The sequence below is a fragment of the Numida meleagris genome, chromosome 2 (genome assembly GCF_002078875.1).
Source record: "Numida meleagris isolate 19003 breed g44 Domestic line chromosome 2, NumMel1.0, whole genome shotgun sequence".
NCBI lineage: Eukaryota > Metazoa > Chordata > Aves > Galliformes > Numididae > Numida > Numida meleagris.
The window spans coordinates 46,842,639-46,861,487 of NC_034410.1; the positions used below are offsets into that span (position 1 = coordinate 46,842,639).

At 37.8% G+C, this 18,849-nt stretch overlaps 2 protein-coding genes across 5 annotated transcripts in view; one reads left to right on the forward strand and one right to left on the reverse strand.

The window, feature by feature from the left end:
- AOAH (acyloxyacyl hydrolase) overlaps positions 1–5,596 on the forward strand; it is a 66,875-nt gene extending 61,279 nt beyond the window's left edge. For all 3 annotated transcript variants that reach the window (XM_021386426.1, XM_021386427.1, XM_021386428.1), the window contains exon 22: positions 3,221–5,596. In XM_021386426.1, coding sequence (XP_021242101.1) covers positions 3,221–3,349 — 129 coding nt within the window. In that variant the 3' untranslated portion in view covers positions 3,350–5,596. The remainder of the gene's footprint in view (positions 1–3,220) is intronic.
- The window catches only part of ANLN (anillin actin binding protein), a 28,483-nt gene continuing 17,217 nt past the window's right edge, over positions 7,584–18,849 (reverse strand). The window contains exons 18-25 of one of the 2 annotated variants that reach the window (XM_021386424.1): positions 18,234–18,272; positions 17,870–17,891; positions 16,775–16,887; positions 15,115–15,168; positions 13,150–13,236; positions 11,571–11,678; positions 9,356–9,528; positions 7,584–8,968 (exon numbers count right to left, since the gene is read on the reverse strand). In XM_021386424.1, the coding sequence (XP_021242099.1) occupies positions 8,845–8,968; positions 9,356–9,528; positions 11,571–11,678; positions 13,150–13,236; positions 15,115–15,168; positions 16,775–16,887; positions 17,870–17,891; positions 18,234–18,272 (720 nt within the window). In that variant the 3' untranslated portion in view covers positions 7,584–8,844. The remainder of the gene's footprint in view (positions 8,969–9,355; positions 9,529–11,570; positions 11,679–13,149; positions 13,237–15,114; positions 15,169–16,774; positions 16,888–17,869; positions 17,892–18,233; positions 18,273–18,849) is intronic. The other variant, XM_021386425.1, reaches the window with a different exon arrangement.

An 18,849-nucleotide genomic window follows, 5' to 3' on the forward strand; every position in this document is an offset into this window, starting at 1 on the left:
TCAAATAAATAGTGTCCACAGAGAGTAACTGATTCTTAAAAATCCTTGAAAGAAGGGAAAAACACTGAGCACTCACTTGTTTAGCCCAGCCTGGAACTGTGTCCCATACGGATTGTTACTGGGGAATGAAGGGCATTTTCATGTATGTTTTCACTAAGCTGCAAAATTGAAGATTCTCAATACTCATTCTTGGCATAATCCTCTACCTCAAGTTTCAAAGCTAAAATTGTGCTCTGCAAATTTTGCATTGTTTTTTTTTTTAACTGAACTCACAGATCAAGATGAAGGTGGATGAAAATCACACCATTTAACACCCAAAATGAAGGCACTTAACTCAGTCCTCTTAAGATCCCTCTAGAGCAATCTCTGAGACAGTGCTCCCTCAGGTCCTGCTCAGTTGCCCTTGGAAGAAATCCGACTTCATCTTCCTATTGACGACAGGGGGAGCCCAGGGAGTTTTTCAGCATCTTCTCCATTCAATAAATCTCACTGCAAACCATCCTCAGTGCCAGATGGCTTCAAGGACATTGCTTCTCTCTGGAACAGCTGATTGCTTTGTTTGCATGGAACGGCCATGCATTTCAACAGGATCCCGTACAAATTGCTTCATTTCTTGCTTTTACAAAGTTACCACAGAGAATGCGAAAGCCCTGAGCATCACAAACTGTAAACTGAGATGCTTGGAAGAGCCTTAATGATTATGTACAGGCAGGAAAGCACAGCTTGACTGTGATTAGATTCTCCCTTTTTTCTTTCTTTAAGTCTGAGCAAAACACATTATAGCCAGGGAAAAAGAAGAAAAAGGAAAAGATAAAACAACACATATCAGATGAGTTGTGTATTTACACTTTGCTGAGAAGCGTTCCCATCCCCATCTTTGTGCAGAAGGAAAAAGCAACCAGAAGCTGCTAACACAGCACAGCCACCTCCCAGTCACAGTCACCCAGGGCTACACGAGGAATGGGCAATATTTGCTTTAAAGGTTGATTAGGATTTGTCAGCATCATAGAAAATAATAATAATAACAATTATTGTTAGTACTATCTCAAAAACCATGTGACTTGTAGCTGGTCTCAAAGCACAAGTTGTTTGGGATTGAAAAAGGACCTACAAATTTCTCTAATCGTGAGGCCTTCTCGATGCCTCACTGCTCACCCAGGGTAAATTATCCAAACCATCAACACCACATGAACTGCTGTCTGAGCAGGACCTGCACAATTTAGGGCATTCTGAGTACATGTGTCTTAAACTGCAGTCAACAGCAGCCTGAACTCTGCAGAGTACACCTCCTGTGGTACTTTTTCAGAGGCTGCATCATGAAAAGGTAGTGGTTTTTTTTCAAAGCAAACAAAATCACTAAACATAGGGAAGACTTAGGGACTTGTGAAGGTGGTTTGGAGACTCCCGTGCCAGGACAGATCCCTCTGACACAGACGAGTTTCAGCCATCTGGAGGCATAGGGTGTCCCAGAAGAACTCTGTGGTCAATTTAGGAATTTGCCCCAAGAAAAAACGTCGTGTTACACAATCTCCCCTATCCCTCTCCCCTACTCAATGTCCCTGCTTAATGAGATCACAAACAACAAGAGTCTAAGAGCTTCTACCCCACAGTTGTGGCTTTTTGTGCATGAGCTCTGAATAAAAGAAAATTTTCTTCTCCTGGCTTCTCCTGGACCATCGTTACAGCTTCCTTCAAAAGCACAGCATTACAAAGAAGCGCATAAAACTTCCCCAAAGGCTCCAGTCTGTTCCCAAATGTTGAAACTTTAGTTCAAACAGTTTGGTTCTATGAAGCCACCTTGGCCCTTAACAAAATGGCTTTGTTAGCCCTATTTAAGACTCAATGTTAGCGTGAGCTTTAGGGTTGAAAGTAAAGTTACCATATAATTGTAGAACTTAAAACAAAAGTGCATTAGCAAAGCATGAAAACTTGTTTAAAGGCGAATCAGGCTGCTTCCTCTTTCCCTTCCTCCTGCCCTTGATGTTTTTCACCCTAGCAGTACAGTAGAAACAATTTCTCTCTAGTGAATAACTTCTAGGGCAAACACTGCGTGAAAGGCGGAGCAGTTCTGATAGCGAGGTGAAGAGCTATTTTACCACTTTCCACAGCTCTCCTGGGAAAAGGCTCTGAAGGCAACCAGCAGCAGCTGTGAACTCAGAGAATCAGAGGTGGTTGGTTTTGAACCTTGATATAATTGGGCCTCTTTTTCCCAGCACCTAGGGTTTCCTTATAGGAAATCAGAGTGAATAGTTATTAGAAGTATCAGAGGAACTCAAGAGCGTGAATTCCTTTGGACTGGCAAGAGATTTATGCATTATATCCAAGCAGTGCTTTTGAAATACTTTCATAATTGTTCAGAGAAAAAAGCTAGATCCTATGGCTTTTGAACAGAAGTTTGTTGACCAGTCTTCATAGGTGTCAGGAAATTGTTAGAGACCTGGCTGCCTGCATTTATCATATCTCTATTGTCCCGTAACTGACAAAATTGCAAAGATGAAAGGCAACGTGTTTGCAATAGAGGGTGGAACTTTGTGCTTGCCAATTGCACTTATGTTCCCATCCTTAAAAAGATTTGTTTAATATAGTAATTTACATCTTACAAAATAAACTTTTGGAGGTCATCTCTTTTTTTTTTCACTTTATTGGAAATGAGCACTTGTTGATAAATCTAGTTTTTGCACTGGTCGAGAAGGTGCAGATATGTAATCTTCATTTTCTTTTTACTGTCCAAATGAATTTTCCCCTGTTGAAGCAGCTGGATTGAACTTCTTTTTGGTTTGAGGTTACAGTCCATCATGTTCAGTCTGGAGAAAAGGAGGCTCAGGGGAGACCTTATTGCTCTCTACAACTGCCTGAAAGGAGGTCGTGGTGAGGTGGGGGTTGGCCTCTTCTCCCAGCTAAAAGCGATAGGATGAGAGGGAATGGCCCCAAGTTTTGCCAGGGGAGGTTCAGGCTGGGTATTAGGAAACGTTTTTCCTCAGAATGAGTGGTGACGCATTGGAACAGACTGCCCAGGGAGGTGGTGGAGTCACCACCCCTGAACCCACTGGGGATGGGTTGACAGTTGGATTAGATGATCTTTTCCAACTTTAATAATTCTGTGATTCTATGTGAAAATAGACAGGAGTCTTCTTTCTGGTGGAGACTCCTAAGTGCTGGTATGAAATGCCTCATTCGTAGAGGCACAAGAAATTGACAGTTTTATTTGTGATGTTTGCAGATTGCTGCAGCCCTGGGAACTAGCATTACCTGGCAGAAGGCACTGCATGAATGGCCTCAAGTGCTTGGAAAGGAGAATCCATTCAATGACCAGATTGAAGCTATATTCAACGATCAAGGTGGACATTGACTCCCAGCTGACGAAGCCATGTCTTATGGTGATGCTTCCCAGTACACTCTGGGAAACAGAATTATTAGAGACCAAAAAAAAATAAAAAAGAAAAAAAAAAGAGGAAGCAAGTTATCAGAGCCAAACTTCTTTTTCTGTTGTTCAAAATAGCAGTACAAAGAACCAACAGTGCTGAAGCTAGCACAACTGCATTCTTCTCAGCGTTGCATCTCAAACTGCAAAGTCATCCACCTGCGCAAGTAGGCAAGTTTTTCTGTGGAGCTTCAAAAATAAAAATCAAAGGATACCTGCCAGCTAGGCTGCTTATTGTACCAGTTTGCAAATCCAAAAGATTTTTTCAACACAGAGCAAACCTCATTGTTTTCCTTGCAGAACGTTACTTCTGGACTTTCCATTTGTACTGTTTCAACAGCTAATCTGATCCCAAAAGGGACAGGGGGGCACCCAGCTTGTTTTGCTATAAATTGTTTATGTGTAATTGCCCTGACTGTCAGTACTTAATTTAGCTGCTATTTGCTTATTAAAGTGTGACAAGAATAACAAGGCACTAGGAATTAGATTTGCCTGGCAGTGTTAGTTCAGCCTGAGCATAGGTTCTCTTCCCCACCATTAACAAGCTGGTAACTTCACAACCTTCCATTATTTAAAGCAGATTACTTTTTAAAGCTCTAACTCATCTTCACTCTTTTGCTTCATAACAAACATAAGATGCTCTCTGCTGCTCATTGTGTAGGCATGCCCTCAGGAGTCACTGAAGGTAATGGGCAGTTCTTACCTGCTCTACTTCATAAGTAGAATCGAAGACTGAGACATAAAAGTAGTTTTTACACCAGCTTGCCCAATACTGATGAAAAAAAAAAGAGAGAGAGAGAAAGAAAGAACTCACACAACAACAAAATACCCAATCAACCAGGACTAGAGACAGCTCTGCTCTACTCGCAGCCCTACTGGTTGCATAAAGTTTACACAGGGAAAATCAAGGTAAATAGGAAGTGTTAGCATGGCATGACTGAACCCATCAGAGTCAGCCAAGGCTCAGGTGTACTCAGTCTGCCTTTTGTTTTGAATGCATCCTTTGCAAAGGCTGTGTCAGCTGTGACCCACCTCTGAGGCTGCTTGGCAAACTGAATGAGCGCACTGCTGCGCATGGGACTGAGCACACCGGTCATGTCTGCACGAGATGCATCTGCTCAGCAGTTTGAATAGGCAGACAAGGACTTGAAAATGTTACAGATCTTCTTCCCTTATTTTTACTTTAGTCTAGTCAATGCAACACCTTTTATTATGGGACCTATGGGACAACTGTTAACATTTATAAAAGAAATTCTAGTCACCTGTTTTAGGAAATCAAGAGGAAATAAATTCCTTAATTGAATTATACTTACTAATAATGCTCCAATTCATTCAAGGCATTTAGGCATTACCAAAATATCCACTGTCTCCCAAGAAACAGTTTCAACCCATTCTTCCTCAGACATGCCTCTGCTATCAAGCGTTAGAAGAGGGAAAAGGAAACCCAACCTCTCTGCCAAAGAGCATAGTGTGCAATGTACACTTGCCAAGTCAGCCTTCCTATCTTTCATTAAAAACACCACGAGGACAAAAATCAACTGCATCCGCCTTTGGTTTTGCTATAGATCAGATACAATAGGACAATACCAATGGAATCCTGTCAAATAATTTCCTGTACACCAATATAGAAATGAAGCAATTAAGAAGAGGGAAGAGAACAGCATGTGTTCAGAAGCCAAGTTTTCAGGCAATCTCATTGCAAATGATTGTGTTTCATTTTAGGTTAGGCTTTAATAATGTCAATTAGGAGTTATAAAAGCTAGTGAAAATGAAGCTTCCTCAGTTAAAAAAGATTCATTGCCCGGAGCAAAGCATTTTCCATTTGTAGAATTTCTTATTAGTAAACATCTTGAAATCGTGAACCATAGAAAAAGCCTTCTTACAAAATTAGAACGTCCTTTCAATCAAGAGAGACTGAAGCCTCCAAAGGCAAATCTCAAAGCTCTCAGATTTGTCCTAGCAGCATTACTGCTCTGTGCTTGATGCAGTCTTTGAGGGACATCAAAAAATGGGCTTGCCATTGGCTGTAGGAGCCCTGAACAAACCTCGTCCTCATGCCTCAGCAGCAAACTCTGCCGTTCAGCATTAAATCAGGCTGGATGCAAAAATCCGATTTGTAACTAAGGCAGTAACTATTTGCAAATAAAGAGAAATTGGAGGGTTGTTAAGCCATCACAACTATACCTCTTCGTTATTTAAAAAAAATATTAAGGCAGCTGAAGATCTACATCCTCAACCATCAAACGCTGGTAATTAAATGCCGTATATTTAAATAGCTGATTCTGACAAAGCTTAACTAATCTAAAGCAGCAGCAAATGAGGAATTGTACTCTGTTCCCTCAATTTAACCTTTTTGATGCTTAGATTGATTGATTATGACAAATGTTTGTTTTTCCATTCATATTTCACATGAACTTAATGCTTTGTGATCCAAGAGTTATTTTTGAGGTAAAGAACTACACGAACAGCTACCTAAAGCTATTTGAATTCCCTTGGTTTACCCTCTTCCAAAAGGTTCAGCTAAATAGGAGGAAGTTCCAACCTGTAGAGCCGAGAGCTCTCACCCTTCAGTGACATTACTGTTGGAATCTTTTCAAACGCTGCAGCCATATTTGGCTTTCCACTTTAGCACACAGGGCCTCTAGGATTCTGTGCAGCAGAAAGAGCACAATCTCTTTAAAATGTTAAGATAAGAGTATAAATCTAAGTAGAACGATTGCTCTTGTATTTCTGCTTTCAACATTCATCAAGGCTAAAGCACCAGCAGCCAAAGTAACATAGGAACTTACTCCTCTCACACCAGCATTTTCCTTGCTCCCTCACTCCCACCTTGTAGCACTCAGAAAACAGACCACCACTGCCAGCATTTCTGAAGAAGAAATTCCATGGCTCAGCCCTAGAAGAACCAGGGAAATGTGAGATAGGAGGAGGTACACAGCAGCACAGTGCAAGAGCGTAAATGGAGGCTTTTTGCTAAGCTTGTGAGCCATGGTTTTATGATTTTTGGTTATTGGTATTCCACATCATAAAATCATGTAGTGCACTGGGAGTTAAAGAGTTAATGTTCCAGTTCCGTGGATAGTTGCAGGTACCCGGTTCTCAGAAGAGAACAATTACATCTCCCAGAGGACTTTGCTATTCTGTTACTATTTTCTATTCAGAGGGAAAGATAAAAAACTGCTCCCACATCACAAGATCTCTTCCCATCTTCTTGTCCCGGCAGCATCTTGCTCCCCAGCCATTTCACCGTCAGCAGTAGAGTAAGGCCTCTTCGTTTTTTTGGATGCTCTCTCAGTTTATTGGATTTATTATATTGTATTATAGTGTGTTATTTTGCATTCCAGTATCTTATTTAGTAAATTAGTTTGTTTCTCCTCAGATTGTTGCCTCTGTTTTGTTTTTAGGCCCATCTCCCTACCCTTTTTCCCTTTTCCCTTCCCCAGGGCATGGGTCCGTGGGTCCCCCACCCCCTTAGTTACGGAACCGGGCTGAACCTGCCCATAAACCGTTGACACTTGTGTCACATGCTTCTGCTGCCTGCAGTAGGACAGGTGACCATGGCTTGCAGCTTGTGCTTGGAACTCAGCACCAAGGCCAGCTTTTCTAACTTGTAGAAACTGTAACAGGTGATGTATTTCCTCGATGAGAATATTTTTCAGCTTCAGCAATGAACAAATACTAATTTCTACAATGGTTAATAGTCTGATTAACCTAAACAGAAGTATGCCATTTATTTCTATATTCACAGACTCTTGCTTCATATCTAATGATTTTTATTAATTTCTCCTTGAAAGAATAAGGTAATCCATGGATTAAATTTACTCTTTCCCTGTTTCTGTTGTATTGCTACTCTGCTGCCAAGTCCCTACCATAGAGGAAAGAACCATTTCTCCTCGTTGCACTTGAAGTGCTGGTCTCTAGCAGCCTCTACATCCAGATGCATTATTCCAACCAGTTCATGGTACCTGCCCACAAATAATTCGCTCTCCCACTGCAAAACTGGATGCTAGGTACCGCCGAGACAGCACATGATTTCCCCAAATCAAGACAGATTTCAGGATACATACAGTGAATAGAATCCTTTCCCAAACATTGTGTGGAGTCCAGCTTTTCTTCTTCAACCTGCAAACTAGTGTCTCCAATGCACAGATGACATTAAAAGTAGTTACATAAAGTGTTTTATTTTTTTATTTTAAAAGGATAAAATAAATCTCAATACATAATTTGGAAATATTTAAAGATACCAGAAAAAGTAGATTTAAAAGCAGAAGTACAAAAGTGGCAGTGTAAGATAACAGAATTTAGTGTTTCAAGTGTGAAAATACAACAGCTAAACAAGTATTCCACTATTGCATTTGTAATAGCGGGGTAATGAGATAGTATTTCACTAAGAACAGTGAAAAGCTGTGAAAATTGCAGATTTTAACTGAGTAGTTTTGGCATTTTACGATGGGTCTGAAGTACTGTTTTTATATGCAATTACAGGCATTTATGGCAGGAGGAAGACCCACACTTTTTGCCCGAGTATTAGTTGGTAGATAGCAGCTTTATAGTTGTCTTACAGAAAAAGCTATTTTACAACCTATTCCTGGCTCTCAAAAGGAGTAGAATTCAAGCTCGTACAAACTGTGAGGTCCAGGAAATACTAACGTACACAACCCTAAAGCTAAATTTCTTTCTTTTTAATATAGCAGTCCTAACAAAAAATATTCAAGACCTTTCATTTCTATCAAAGTGCAATATACTGCATACATAATTCCACACCTGTAAACGACATAGTATACATGCCATACACTTATCCATACCGGTTTGTATGAGAAGCAACAAAAATATCTAATACAGAAGAAGCATGAGTATTGTGACTATCTTCCGTTCTGATCACAAGGATATTGTGCAAGCAAGAAATATCTACATTGCATGCTGTAGAATAAAACTTACTATTAACTTCTATGCCTGATCTTTATGAAAAACCCTCCAACATTCCAAGTTCCTGCTTCAGCACCTTTCTTCTCAGAGAACCCTGACCTACTCTTTCAGGGAGCTGAGTTAGCTAGTAAGCTTGTGTTTTCACTAGCTTCCTCCCCCACCCCCAACCCCTGATGTGCGATTTCCTGCAATAATTTAGTTGTTTCAAGAAGAGAGTGTACTTAGCTGAAAACACATCCAAAAAAAGTTATATAAATATTTAGCACATTTAGAAACAGCTAATTGTTTCCTACTATACTCAAAAGCTACGAAATAAGAGTTTTCAAATCCTTAAAGTGAGATAAAAACACTGTATAACAGTCCTCTATAAAGGTATGTACTCTGTAAAGCTGAAGTGTTCCAGATGACTTTCCACAAGTTTTCATTTATTTTTTTTTCCTTGTTTAGTTCACATGGCCTTTTGCATAGGTATTTTCTCCATGTTCTCCTTCCAGTGCTTAAAGCTTTCCAATTGGTTTGTAGCAAGCATCAGGCTGCCACATACGAAGGTCAACAAGAACTTGATTTAGCTTTTGCATCCAAAGGTTACGTTCTTCTTTAGTATCAGCAGATAGCCAATTTCTAAAAAGCAAAGAACTCGATGAATTAGATATCTTCCCCCCCTTCTACAGCAAGATTCAGAAAAAGGTCAAGCTTATCTACAGAACAGCAAATAGCAAAAGAAAAATGAAATCAAATATTCCAGAATTCTGTGATGCTCCACTAAGTCACCTGGCATTTCAACTTTTGAGAACAAAGAACTCAGCAGTTCCAGAAGATTGAAGTGTGATAATAAGAAAAAATATGGCTGAAAGTGAACAAAAAAAATTTAAATGTGATCCCCCAAAATCTAAGCATTTAAATGAGTTTTGCATTGGCATGCCAAAACTGTATGAAAACCATCACACGAGACAAGACAATCCCTCACTTTCCATAAACTATGTAAGGTTCATGATTTTATCCACTTACTTTGTAACACAGAGCGTGTCTCTGCATTGGCTGACAAGAGTCTCTTTATCATCTTCCCTCTGTGGACGGACAGTTATTAGTTCAAAAGTGTTGGGACGGGCACAGAACTCCCTGTTGGCAGGTTCAATCTGACGATTAGTGCAGTTAGCCAAGTTTATCCGGCCCAAAGGATGCTGAAAGTGAAGTTCACTCATCAGTAAAGAATACTGCTATGATGAATAATTCTGAACATGTTTTAACCCTATTTTTTTTTTAATGAAGCAAGTCTCTCCCCAAATAAACAGAAGTATTCTACTTTTCACATTGAAAAAAGCCATAGGTGAGGCAAAATACAGACAACAGGATGTACCCTTCCATATACAATATAGTTCACAAATCTATCCCTTATCAAAGGCTTAGAATTCAGAAAGAAACATTCACACTTTTTCAAGAGAAGCTTTGCTTTCAAACTCCCAGATTCAAGAGAACTTCATAATAAAATCCAAACTGATTGAGCAAACCCTATCAAAGCCTACAGAAAGCAAGCACTTTAGGGATGCTTGCATCATTCCTGTCTGAGTCTATAAGCGTATGGATTCATCTTTAAACATGCAACTAATGCTTTCAGCTGCAGAGTCCAGCTGCTTTAGCTCCCTCTATAGTTAATGGCTAGACTTCTTTAAATAGCATTTCAATTTTCAAGGAGGTTATCCCTTTTCACTGACTAGAGAGGTTCAGCTGTACACCTAAAGTCACAGACCTTAGTTCCAATTCATCACACCTACAGAATATGTCACATTAAAGCAACATCAAAAACAGCTCCTGAGCAGGAGAAAAGCTTGCTGTTTATGGGGAATATTCACTATGCTATTCCATGGATAGTTAAGATAATTTGTAATATAATTTAGGTTACAGGAAAAAAAGGTTAGCTCCATTTCAATTAACGTAAGAAAGAGTAATTCCAACAGAATGTGTATTTCCAACATGTGAAGCTTATTTTAAATAAAGCGTCATCATTTAGAGCAATAATTGCCTAATACTGATATTTCTGAGCTACGTCTGCCATGCATGGTAGAACAGGCATATAAGACATCTAAGGATCAAGTTTACCTTTGCTGTAGATAGTAATCAGGGATATTCTTTTATATACTTGTATTATTCTTTTAGTACATCACTATCACTCTGATTAAGACAAGTCTAGAACATTTTTGAGAACAGAACAGTCTGGAAGATGAACCAAAGCAGCTTTGGTGGACTAAAGGAGAATAAGAATTTTTTTCCTTAATCATCTCAATTTTCACTTTTTAATAAAAATTACTACTTTATGGTAAACAGATTATTTTCCTCTCTCCTGGCAAGGAAACAGAGTACACTAATATATTTTGGCAACTATCAGCATACGGTCTTCCTTTGTTAGCTGGAAAGAAACTAAATTCAGGCATGTGGATTGGCATAGAAGACCTGTAAGAATCAGAGTTCGCCTCAGTTTGGGGGGGGAAGTGTTGCACCAACAAACAAGCAAGTATTTAATGGTAAATTGCTTATGTGAGTCAGAAAAACCCTCTGGAAAGCAGTCCTTAAAAGCAACTGGAAATGTTTCAATACACAGAGCAGGAACAGGCTAAGGAGACACAAGGTTCACCTTAGTGACAGATGAACCTCTCTGATTTGGCTCATTAGCCAGACAATAACACAGGTTTATGTAAAAGCCACTTAAAAGCACCAGTTTCAGCTATAAAAGAGAGATCCAAGAAAGCAATGATTGCAAACAAGATAGTCCATAATTACAGCTATGCTTATACAGTATAGGAAGATTGTCCAGTCTCACTCTTCACTATATTGAGTGAGAAAGTCAATGTTTAGTCTAAAATTTAGGGCAACTGGATACAGTCTGCTTATTAACCTGTACAAACTTGGTCAATTTCAATTAAATAGTCTCTGCATTACTCATTTGACAAATATAGTAGGAGGTCTTAAGGCTAAAAGGGTGATTGACAGATTTTCCACTACTTTTCCCCTTCCCCAATGGATAAAACAGCCAGTTTCTACTTTTGCCCCGGTTTACATCATATTTATGAAGACAAGCCTTCTCCACTTCCTAAGGAAGCTTTACAAGTTTGAATCTCATGCTCTGCATGTAATTACCTGAAACCTAAAGTATTAGTTATTAAAAAAGATCATCAAATAGCATAAAGTATTACAGAACTCTAGTCTTGAGCTTTATGAACAGTACTACCTTCCGTTTTTCATCATCTGGGTATGTCCAGTAAGATATACAGTTTCCAGAAAGCACACACCAGCGCCTATGCCACGCTCCAAATCCACTAACATCTTCAAACATAGTCTTGTAAAAAAGAAAAAAGTGTTAACATTACACTTTGAGTTTGGTCTATACTCAACTATTTTTTCCTACAGAGCGGTTCAGCAAGTAAAACCCTTCTTTGCAGTAAACCTAAGCAGGAGAAAATACCTACTGGGATAGACTTCTAATAGTATACTTATTTTCCAGATAGAGTGGAAAATTGGTTTAAGCTATCATTCACAAGACTGTAGTCTTTTGCTCAAAATGCACCTATCGCTATTTCAAATGACTAGATTTTTAATATTGACACTGTTAAGCATTGCCATTATTTTAAGATAACGGAGGCTACCATATAAAAGACACTTTCTCAACGGTTCACAAACCACGTACTAGTATAACACAAGCTATTAGGATTATGTATTTAAGTCATCTTTGACTTACAAGTCAGGATTACAAAGTTTATGTCTGGCTATTCCACAGGCTACACACTCAGGAGTCCAGACAGCTTAAAGGAAACTAGAAAATGATCTTAAATATCTTTGTTGGCAGTTTATTTTATAGGACACAGGATTATGCTTATTTCAAGGCCCATTTCCTTAGTACTACAATGGAAAGTTTACTGTCTACCTTCTAGCCCCGATTCCTCATTAACTTGTACAAAGAATTTTCTTCCAATTAATTTTCGTATGTTGTGTTTTCTACTTTTTATAATCCAGATTACACATTTTTAATGAGGTGGGGAGTTTCCAAACCTTCACTTCGGAAAAAAATTAATATGTGCACCATTCTGCAGGTTTTAGGTACAACAGGAGTAAACAAATGTTTTAGAAGCAGCGTACAAAAACACAGGATATCAAACACTACAAGCATGTGAAATGTTTGCATCTAATCAAAGTTGAACAGACTTCATTAAGTAAGAGACAGAATTGCTTGAAAAAAGTTATGAAAACACTAGAATAAAGATCCTTTAATGGTTTGCAGAAGTATTTTCATAGCATATTTACTGCCATCTGCTGGATACAATCTCAACAACTCCATCTGCTAGACCCAAGTGTATTTCTCAAAGTCCAGCTTTAGAGTGAGAACTACTTAAGACGTCTCTAAAAAGTAGCTTAAGTAAAAGTCTGTGCATACAGTGAAGTAAGCATTTTTTGCCGGAGATAATCTGTTTATACCAGAGCCAAAAAAATCCCAGATGTCTTGTAAGAGCTCCTGGCAGTGAAATTAGAATCTCATGTCACATACAAACTATAGCAAAGAAAGTTTAACTGAAGTTTGGAATAACAGGCAAACTGTTAATAGGAAAAAGGGAACAGTAGTATAGACAGCTTTAATTTAGGCTGGTTTAGAAGACAAACTAGAAAGGTTTTGGGATTTGGTTCAGGAAGAACAAATATAGTCAGTTTTGTTAAGCTTTGCTATCACCACAAATACATACATCAAGTTAAAATAGTGAGTATATTTAAGTAAGATCTGTTATTTCCAAGGAGGGAATTTGAAGTGAATACTTTACCAAGAACCCTTTTTCCTCCACAGAAGAGTCCACTTGGCATTTTAACTTTAGATATATATGACCTTCCAAAGGAGACAAAAAGGGAACCTGCAAAAAAGTAAAACAATTGATCATCTAATTTTGACACTCTCCAACATCTGCTCTAGAATTCAAGCAAGTCACCTGCACCAGCATGTTAGCATTGTCTTGTTCTCAGGACTTCCAGCCAGAATAAAAGCAGTCAGTCTCAAGCAAGACAGTAATAATCACTGATTGTTTCAAGTTCATTGAGAAGGTTTTCGAGAGACTTATGTGCTTATTAGTTTGCTCAGGACGTACACACAAGCATGCTTCTATATAGAAGCAACAGGCAACCCAAGCACTGTTAACACATGGCAGCAGTCCACACCCTGCAAGCTTCTGCCTCGGTTTGACATTAAGCTGCTTAGAAAACATCAAAGTGAGTTTAAAAAGGATTGGTACTTGGATGCCATAAGCACTTTCTGTAGATATTGATGTAATTGTGACTACTCAGATAAATATTTGCACAAAAAAGCCTAGAAGGGGAAAAGTAATGAAAGTAGTTTTTCTTGACTGGCACTCAAGGTGCTGAAGACCTCCACTGTCATTTTTAAACAAGATTCCAAACTCTGCCTTCAGCCACTGAGGAAAGCAGATTAACTACTGTACCAGAGGCTGGCTGAGGGTAACTCAGTTTCCAAGAAGTTTGAGGAAGAACATGCAACAAAAATTAAATTTAGACTTCCCCAGCCCCTCCATGCATAGCACCCCAATTACAATGAGTGGTCCTGTCACCACTATAAAAAAAATTAAGAAAGAAAAATCACACCCCTTCCTTTTTCGACAGGAAAAAAAAGAATTTGCTAATTAAAAGAAAGAATTTGCAGGGTACTCCACATATAGTATGTTGTTGCTATCTGAACAAGAAATACTGTAATACTATTTCATGTCAGACAGAAGCACTTAGTGGATTTTGAAAAGTATATTAGTAAAGAGCTCGTGACAATGAAGCAAAAAGGTTGTACAACAAACTAAACTTTTCAGTTATGCAGAGCATAATTAAATTTAAAGTATTAATTTTAAAATGTCTCAAAGCATCCTCCTATTCATATAGTGAGATAATGTTACATTCTAGTCAGCAATATATCCCTTTCAAGATAAAGTAGAGTAGAAGTGGTGTGAGGAAAAAAAAAGCAGTCTGTTGAATAAACAGCTAAATGAAGAGTCCCTGACTAGGCTAGCTTGCATTCTGCTGTGGTCATTCACATATCTACCGTAAAAAGTTGGTTTGCTGTAATAGAAGATTATCTTGAAAGAGTTTCAAGATAACCCTCCAGACATTAAATGTTTTGTCTTCTCTCAAAATTAAGGAGATGATAAATTTATTCAGGTTTCTAATAATGCATGCACCAAGCAAAATATTTCAATGGCAAATTTGTGTACAGATAAGAACTTCACTTTTTGATGCGTTGAGTACTTTCAAAACTTTCGTTCTCTTTAAAAAAAAAGATTTAGCCTGAAGAAAATTAGAACTGCCCAGGATGACAGTAAGTTGAGTTAAACCAATATTTAGGTTGCTAGTGTTTTTTTCTATGACCCCTCATCAGCAGAGCAGCTGATTTTATGTTCCATTGGCTTAAACTTCCTGACTGGCAGCCTTTAAGAGACATCAATTTGTTTCGAAGCCTCCCCCTAGTGATCTAGAAAGATGAGATGCACACTAGTTAAGAAAAAGCCCAAAATGTTTTAAATAAACGAGTCCTAGCAGCATCCTCAGGATTGTACAATACAAGGAGTAGAATTCTGGTTTTAAAGGCTCCTAGCATCTCATTATGTTTACTTGTAAGCATTTTTTTCCTCCTAAGAATTTTTAGAACATGCAAAAGATCAGAGGGCGGACATATAAGCAACATGCACTAGGAAGCCAGACTCCTATTTAGTGATAAACTAAGCAATCACAGCAACCTTGTCCCGGAACATATAGCTCAACAGTTCTCTTTCCTCCCCTTCAAAATTCATCTATGGAAAAAAGAAATATGCTCAGCATTGTCAGCATTTAAGAAAACCTTGAAAAAATAAAAGAAGGTGTGGGGAACAGTTATGCAGGAATAGGTTTTTGTCCTTTCTACTCTGAATTTTAGAAATGAATGTAAAAATGACAGGAATGAAAATTATAACCCACTGAGTTGGCAGTTGATTTCATATTAGAAATGTACGGAGTACATTTATAAGCAGATGTTTACTACAGTCAGAGGCCAAGGCAAAACTGAAGGTCTGCAGAGATCGTAATTTCACAAAAGCTATCCAACAAGAAAGATTCTTATTCACAACTGCTGAAGTTATGCACCTGGAAAAATCTAATAAAATCATATTTTTCCTGGAAATCTTTGTGAGCATTGTGCTTGTACTATAGTTTACTCATCCAGCCCAGTGTTCCATCCTAAACACGAATCTCAGAAGGTTCAAATCCAGATCGTCAAATATAAATTAAAAGCTGTTTCCCATAATTCCCAGAACAAGGAGTTTCCAATGACTAAGCCACATGCAAAATAAGACTTAAGCATGCTCTTGCTAAGAATATTTATGCTGAAAAATCAGCATAAATACTTAGATAGCAGGAGTGCCATTCAACTATGAGTTCTCAGTTTCAAGAAAAGGAATCAGGATCTATACATAGAAGGTAAATCTTCTGAAAATCAAATTGAGATTATTCTGATACTTTTGTGCACAAACCACTATTCTTATAATCTCATCTCGTCAGAAGCTCTAGTTGCAATACCACTATCATTGCAATAAGTTAGTTAGTCTAGGAGAAAAATTATTTTGACACTGCTATTGGACAGATAAAGTTGCAATTCAGTAGCAGCATAAACTGTAGTAGCTTGTAAATTAATTTAAGCTAGTTTTAAGACAGCTGCTGGCATTAACCTGTTTTAATAAATGTTTAAGATGTTACAAGGTTACAGTTTCAATGAATGCAAGAATGTAGTTTTTATAACTTGTAATGGAGAGAGCCAATTTTTATTTGGACAAAGGGCTGACAGTACAGAACTTGGTAATAAATATTACAAAAAATACTACTTGTTTCTACTAGTTTAGTTGGGATAAGAAGGGAAACTCGTACTCTTATCTGTATTCATACAGAGGTTTTAAAGTCATTTAAATGCAGAAAACTTTATAACTAACTTCATCATCAACAAAACACAGTACCTTATTTAACTATTTAGTAATAAGCTATTGAATAGCATAAGTCAGTAAAAGCAACAAACAACATGTAGTCTGTGTACACAAAGATGCCAGCTGTATACATCAGTTTTGTCAGTGACTACAATCAGTAACCAAATGGTGCCATTACCTTTGCATAACCACATTATCCACTGAGCTCACAGAGAAGAAAACACTTATCTGAACAGTGTGCCTTTCTTTCTGATGCATTTCAAAATGGTGTTTTAGTCATTTGAAGTAAATATCAGTAAAATCACTTACGTGTTTATATACACATGTGCATATAATTTTTTGCCTAGATTTTCTAGAATTGCAATTTTGCCTGGGAACAGTAAAACTCAGACTCATTCTTTTTTCTAGTGGTATGTGATTATCTTACAAACACAGTGATCTCCATTACCTTCTCCAATGCGAATTTGGCATGTCCTACAGAAGACAATGATAGCTTGTGGGATCCAACAAGGATGAAATTAGTAGTGCGTACAGCATTAGGGCCGCCTGGACTGGCCATGGCTGTGGAGAAAAGTTCAAGTCAAGCTGTAACACTACACACAACCAAGATGCTCTAGGATGTAAGTAGGCTCTCTCTCTACTACTGTAGAAGTGCCTAACTTAATACACTAGAAGCACTCTTTGCAGCATAGCCCAGAAATACATTCAGACAGAATCTTGGTACACTTCATTCCTCCTCACTTCTTTTGGTAAAAGGCTTTGAAATGTTCACAGAAGATGAAATAAATCATCTTATGAGGCCTCAGGGGAAAAAAAAGCAGCGTAGGGCATACCACAAAGCACTATGACCTGCAATAGGAACTAGAAAAGATTTGAAATGCTACTAACACTGCAGTCCTCAGAACTTGAGCAACTATTTCTTTGCACTGTATCAACAGAAACAAGCCCTGTAGCTCAGGCACAGGAATCAGACTAGTATCGGCAGCATCATAGACATTTCAGAGCTTGCTCACGAGCTTATTATTGCTGCAGTTTATACTATGGCTATCTTAAGTACCTCTTGAAAGTTAGACAAGTGTATAATGCATTTCAGTGACGTCAGAGAAACCGAGATGCTGTTGTCCTTCTTGCCAAGCATCAGAAACAAATATATTGTTAAAACACTACAGAGAAGCAAAATCTCTTAATCTGATTGTATATTCAAGAATTTCCAAGTTTATTCTACATTAGTCTGATGTCAAAACAATATAAGTCTTAAAATTTGTTTGAGTTCATCCTCTCAGGAGCATTTTTTAACTATGGGCATTAGATATTAATTTTGTTTCTGCAAAGAGAGTTTCCACCAATCATAACTCAGATATACCACTTACCAATGGTAACTGACAAGCTGACATAATTTTCTCTTTATTACATGTAATTATTATATCTCAAGTATTATTTATTGAAACATAATAATCTCTCTTCCAAGAGATTATTAAAACATTTGCTACTGACAGTAATGCTGCTTATTCACTTTGGTATAAGATGTTTAGAATTTACTTACCTGGAGTAAGAAGGGTGCTTTTCTAGAAAAAGAGAAACATAAAAGCTTAGTGGGAAAATAGTTGGAGAATTTCTACAGAAGACTAAGCTAGGTTACAGAGAAACTAGATTTGAAGTTTTTAAGTACTTAAAAACAACTATAAAATGAATTCAAATAAACATGTACTAACTATATTTTCAGCATTATCTGTTTAGAGCTGTTACCAATTTCTTCAGCTTTCTTGAGCTGATGACAGAAACCTGCACTGTTTATAGTTTCAAGTGAGGGACATAAGAAGCCTTTTACAAACACAGACTCGTGTTGAAATATGGCCTTTGGAAGTTGCTATATGCAGAGCTTGTTACAGTATTACATTCATACTTACAGAGGTAATAGATGTTAATAATCTCTTTGGAGTGATAACCTGCAAAAGAATACAAGAAAATGAATGCATCTAGATTTCAAGCTACTGTAACCTGTTCATTCCATTACCATTAATGTTTTAAGATGTATCATAACAAGAGCTAGCATCTATTAAAAATTATTTAAGTAAGTCCTTGTTTATTGAACTCAGTGCAACAGCTTGAAATGCATAGTGTGCATTTGAAAAAGCAATTTTAGTGGACATTTTTCCCTCCTGTAATAATTAAACACAACTTGTTAACAATAGATAATAAAAGCGCAAGTATAGAGCCATTCAATGTCCTGCTGGTTGTATATTATCTATATTTTCAGGTGAAAGCCCCAAAGTTTAAAAAAGAGACAGTATATTAAAAATTAGAATTCTGTGTTTCTTTTCTTGAGCCTGAAAGATGAAAGCAGGTACTAGATGCCGTTAGCCCTGTGTTAGCAACTTAAAGTGCCACAAAAATAGTTAGTATTCAGTGAAGGTTCCTGTAAACTATAGCACAGGAAAGAAAACTGTGGACTTCTAGCTAGTTTTATTGGAGGATAAGTGGGAGTATGTTTTCATTATGCAAAATGACAATAAAGATTTAAAA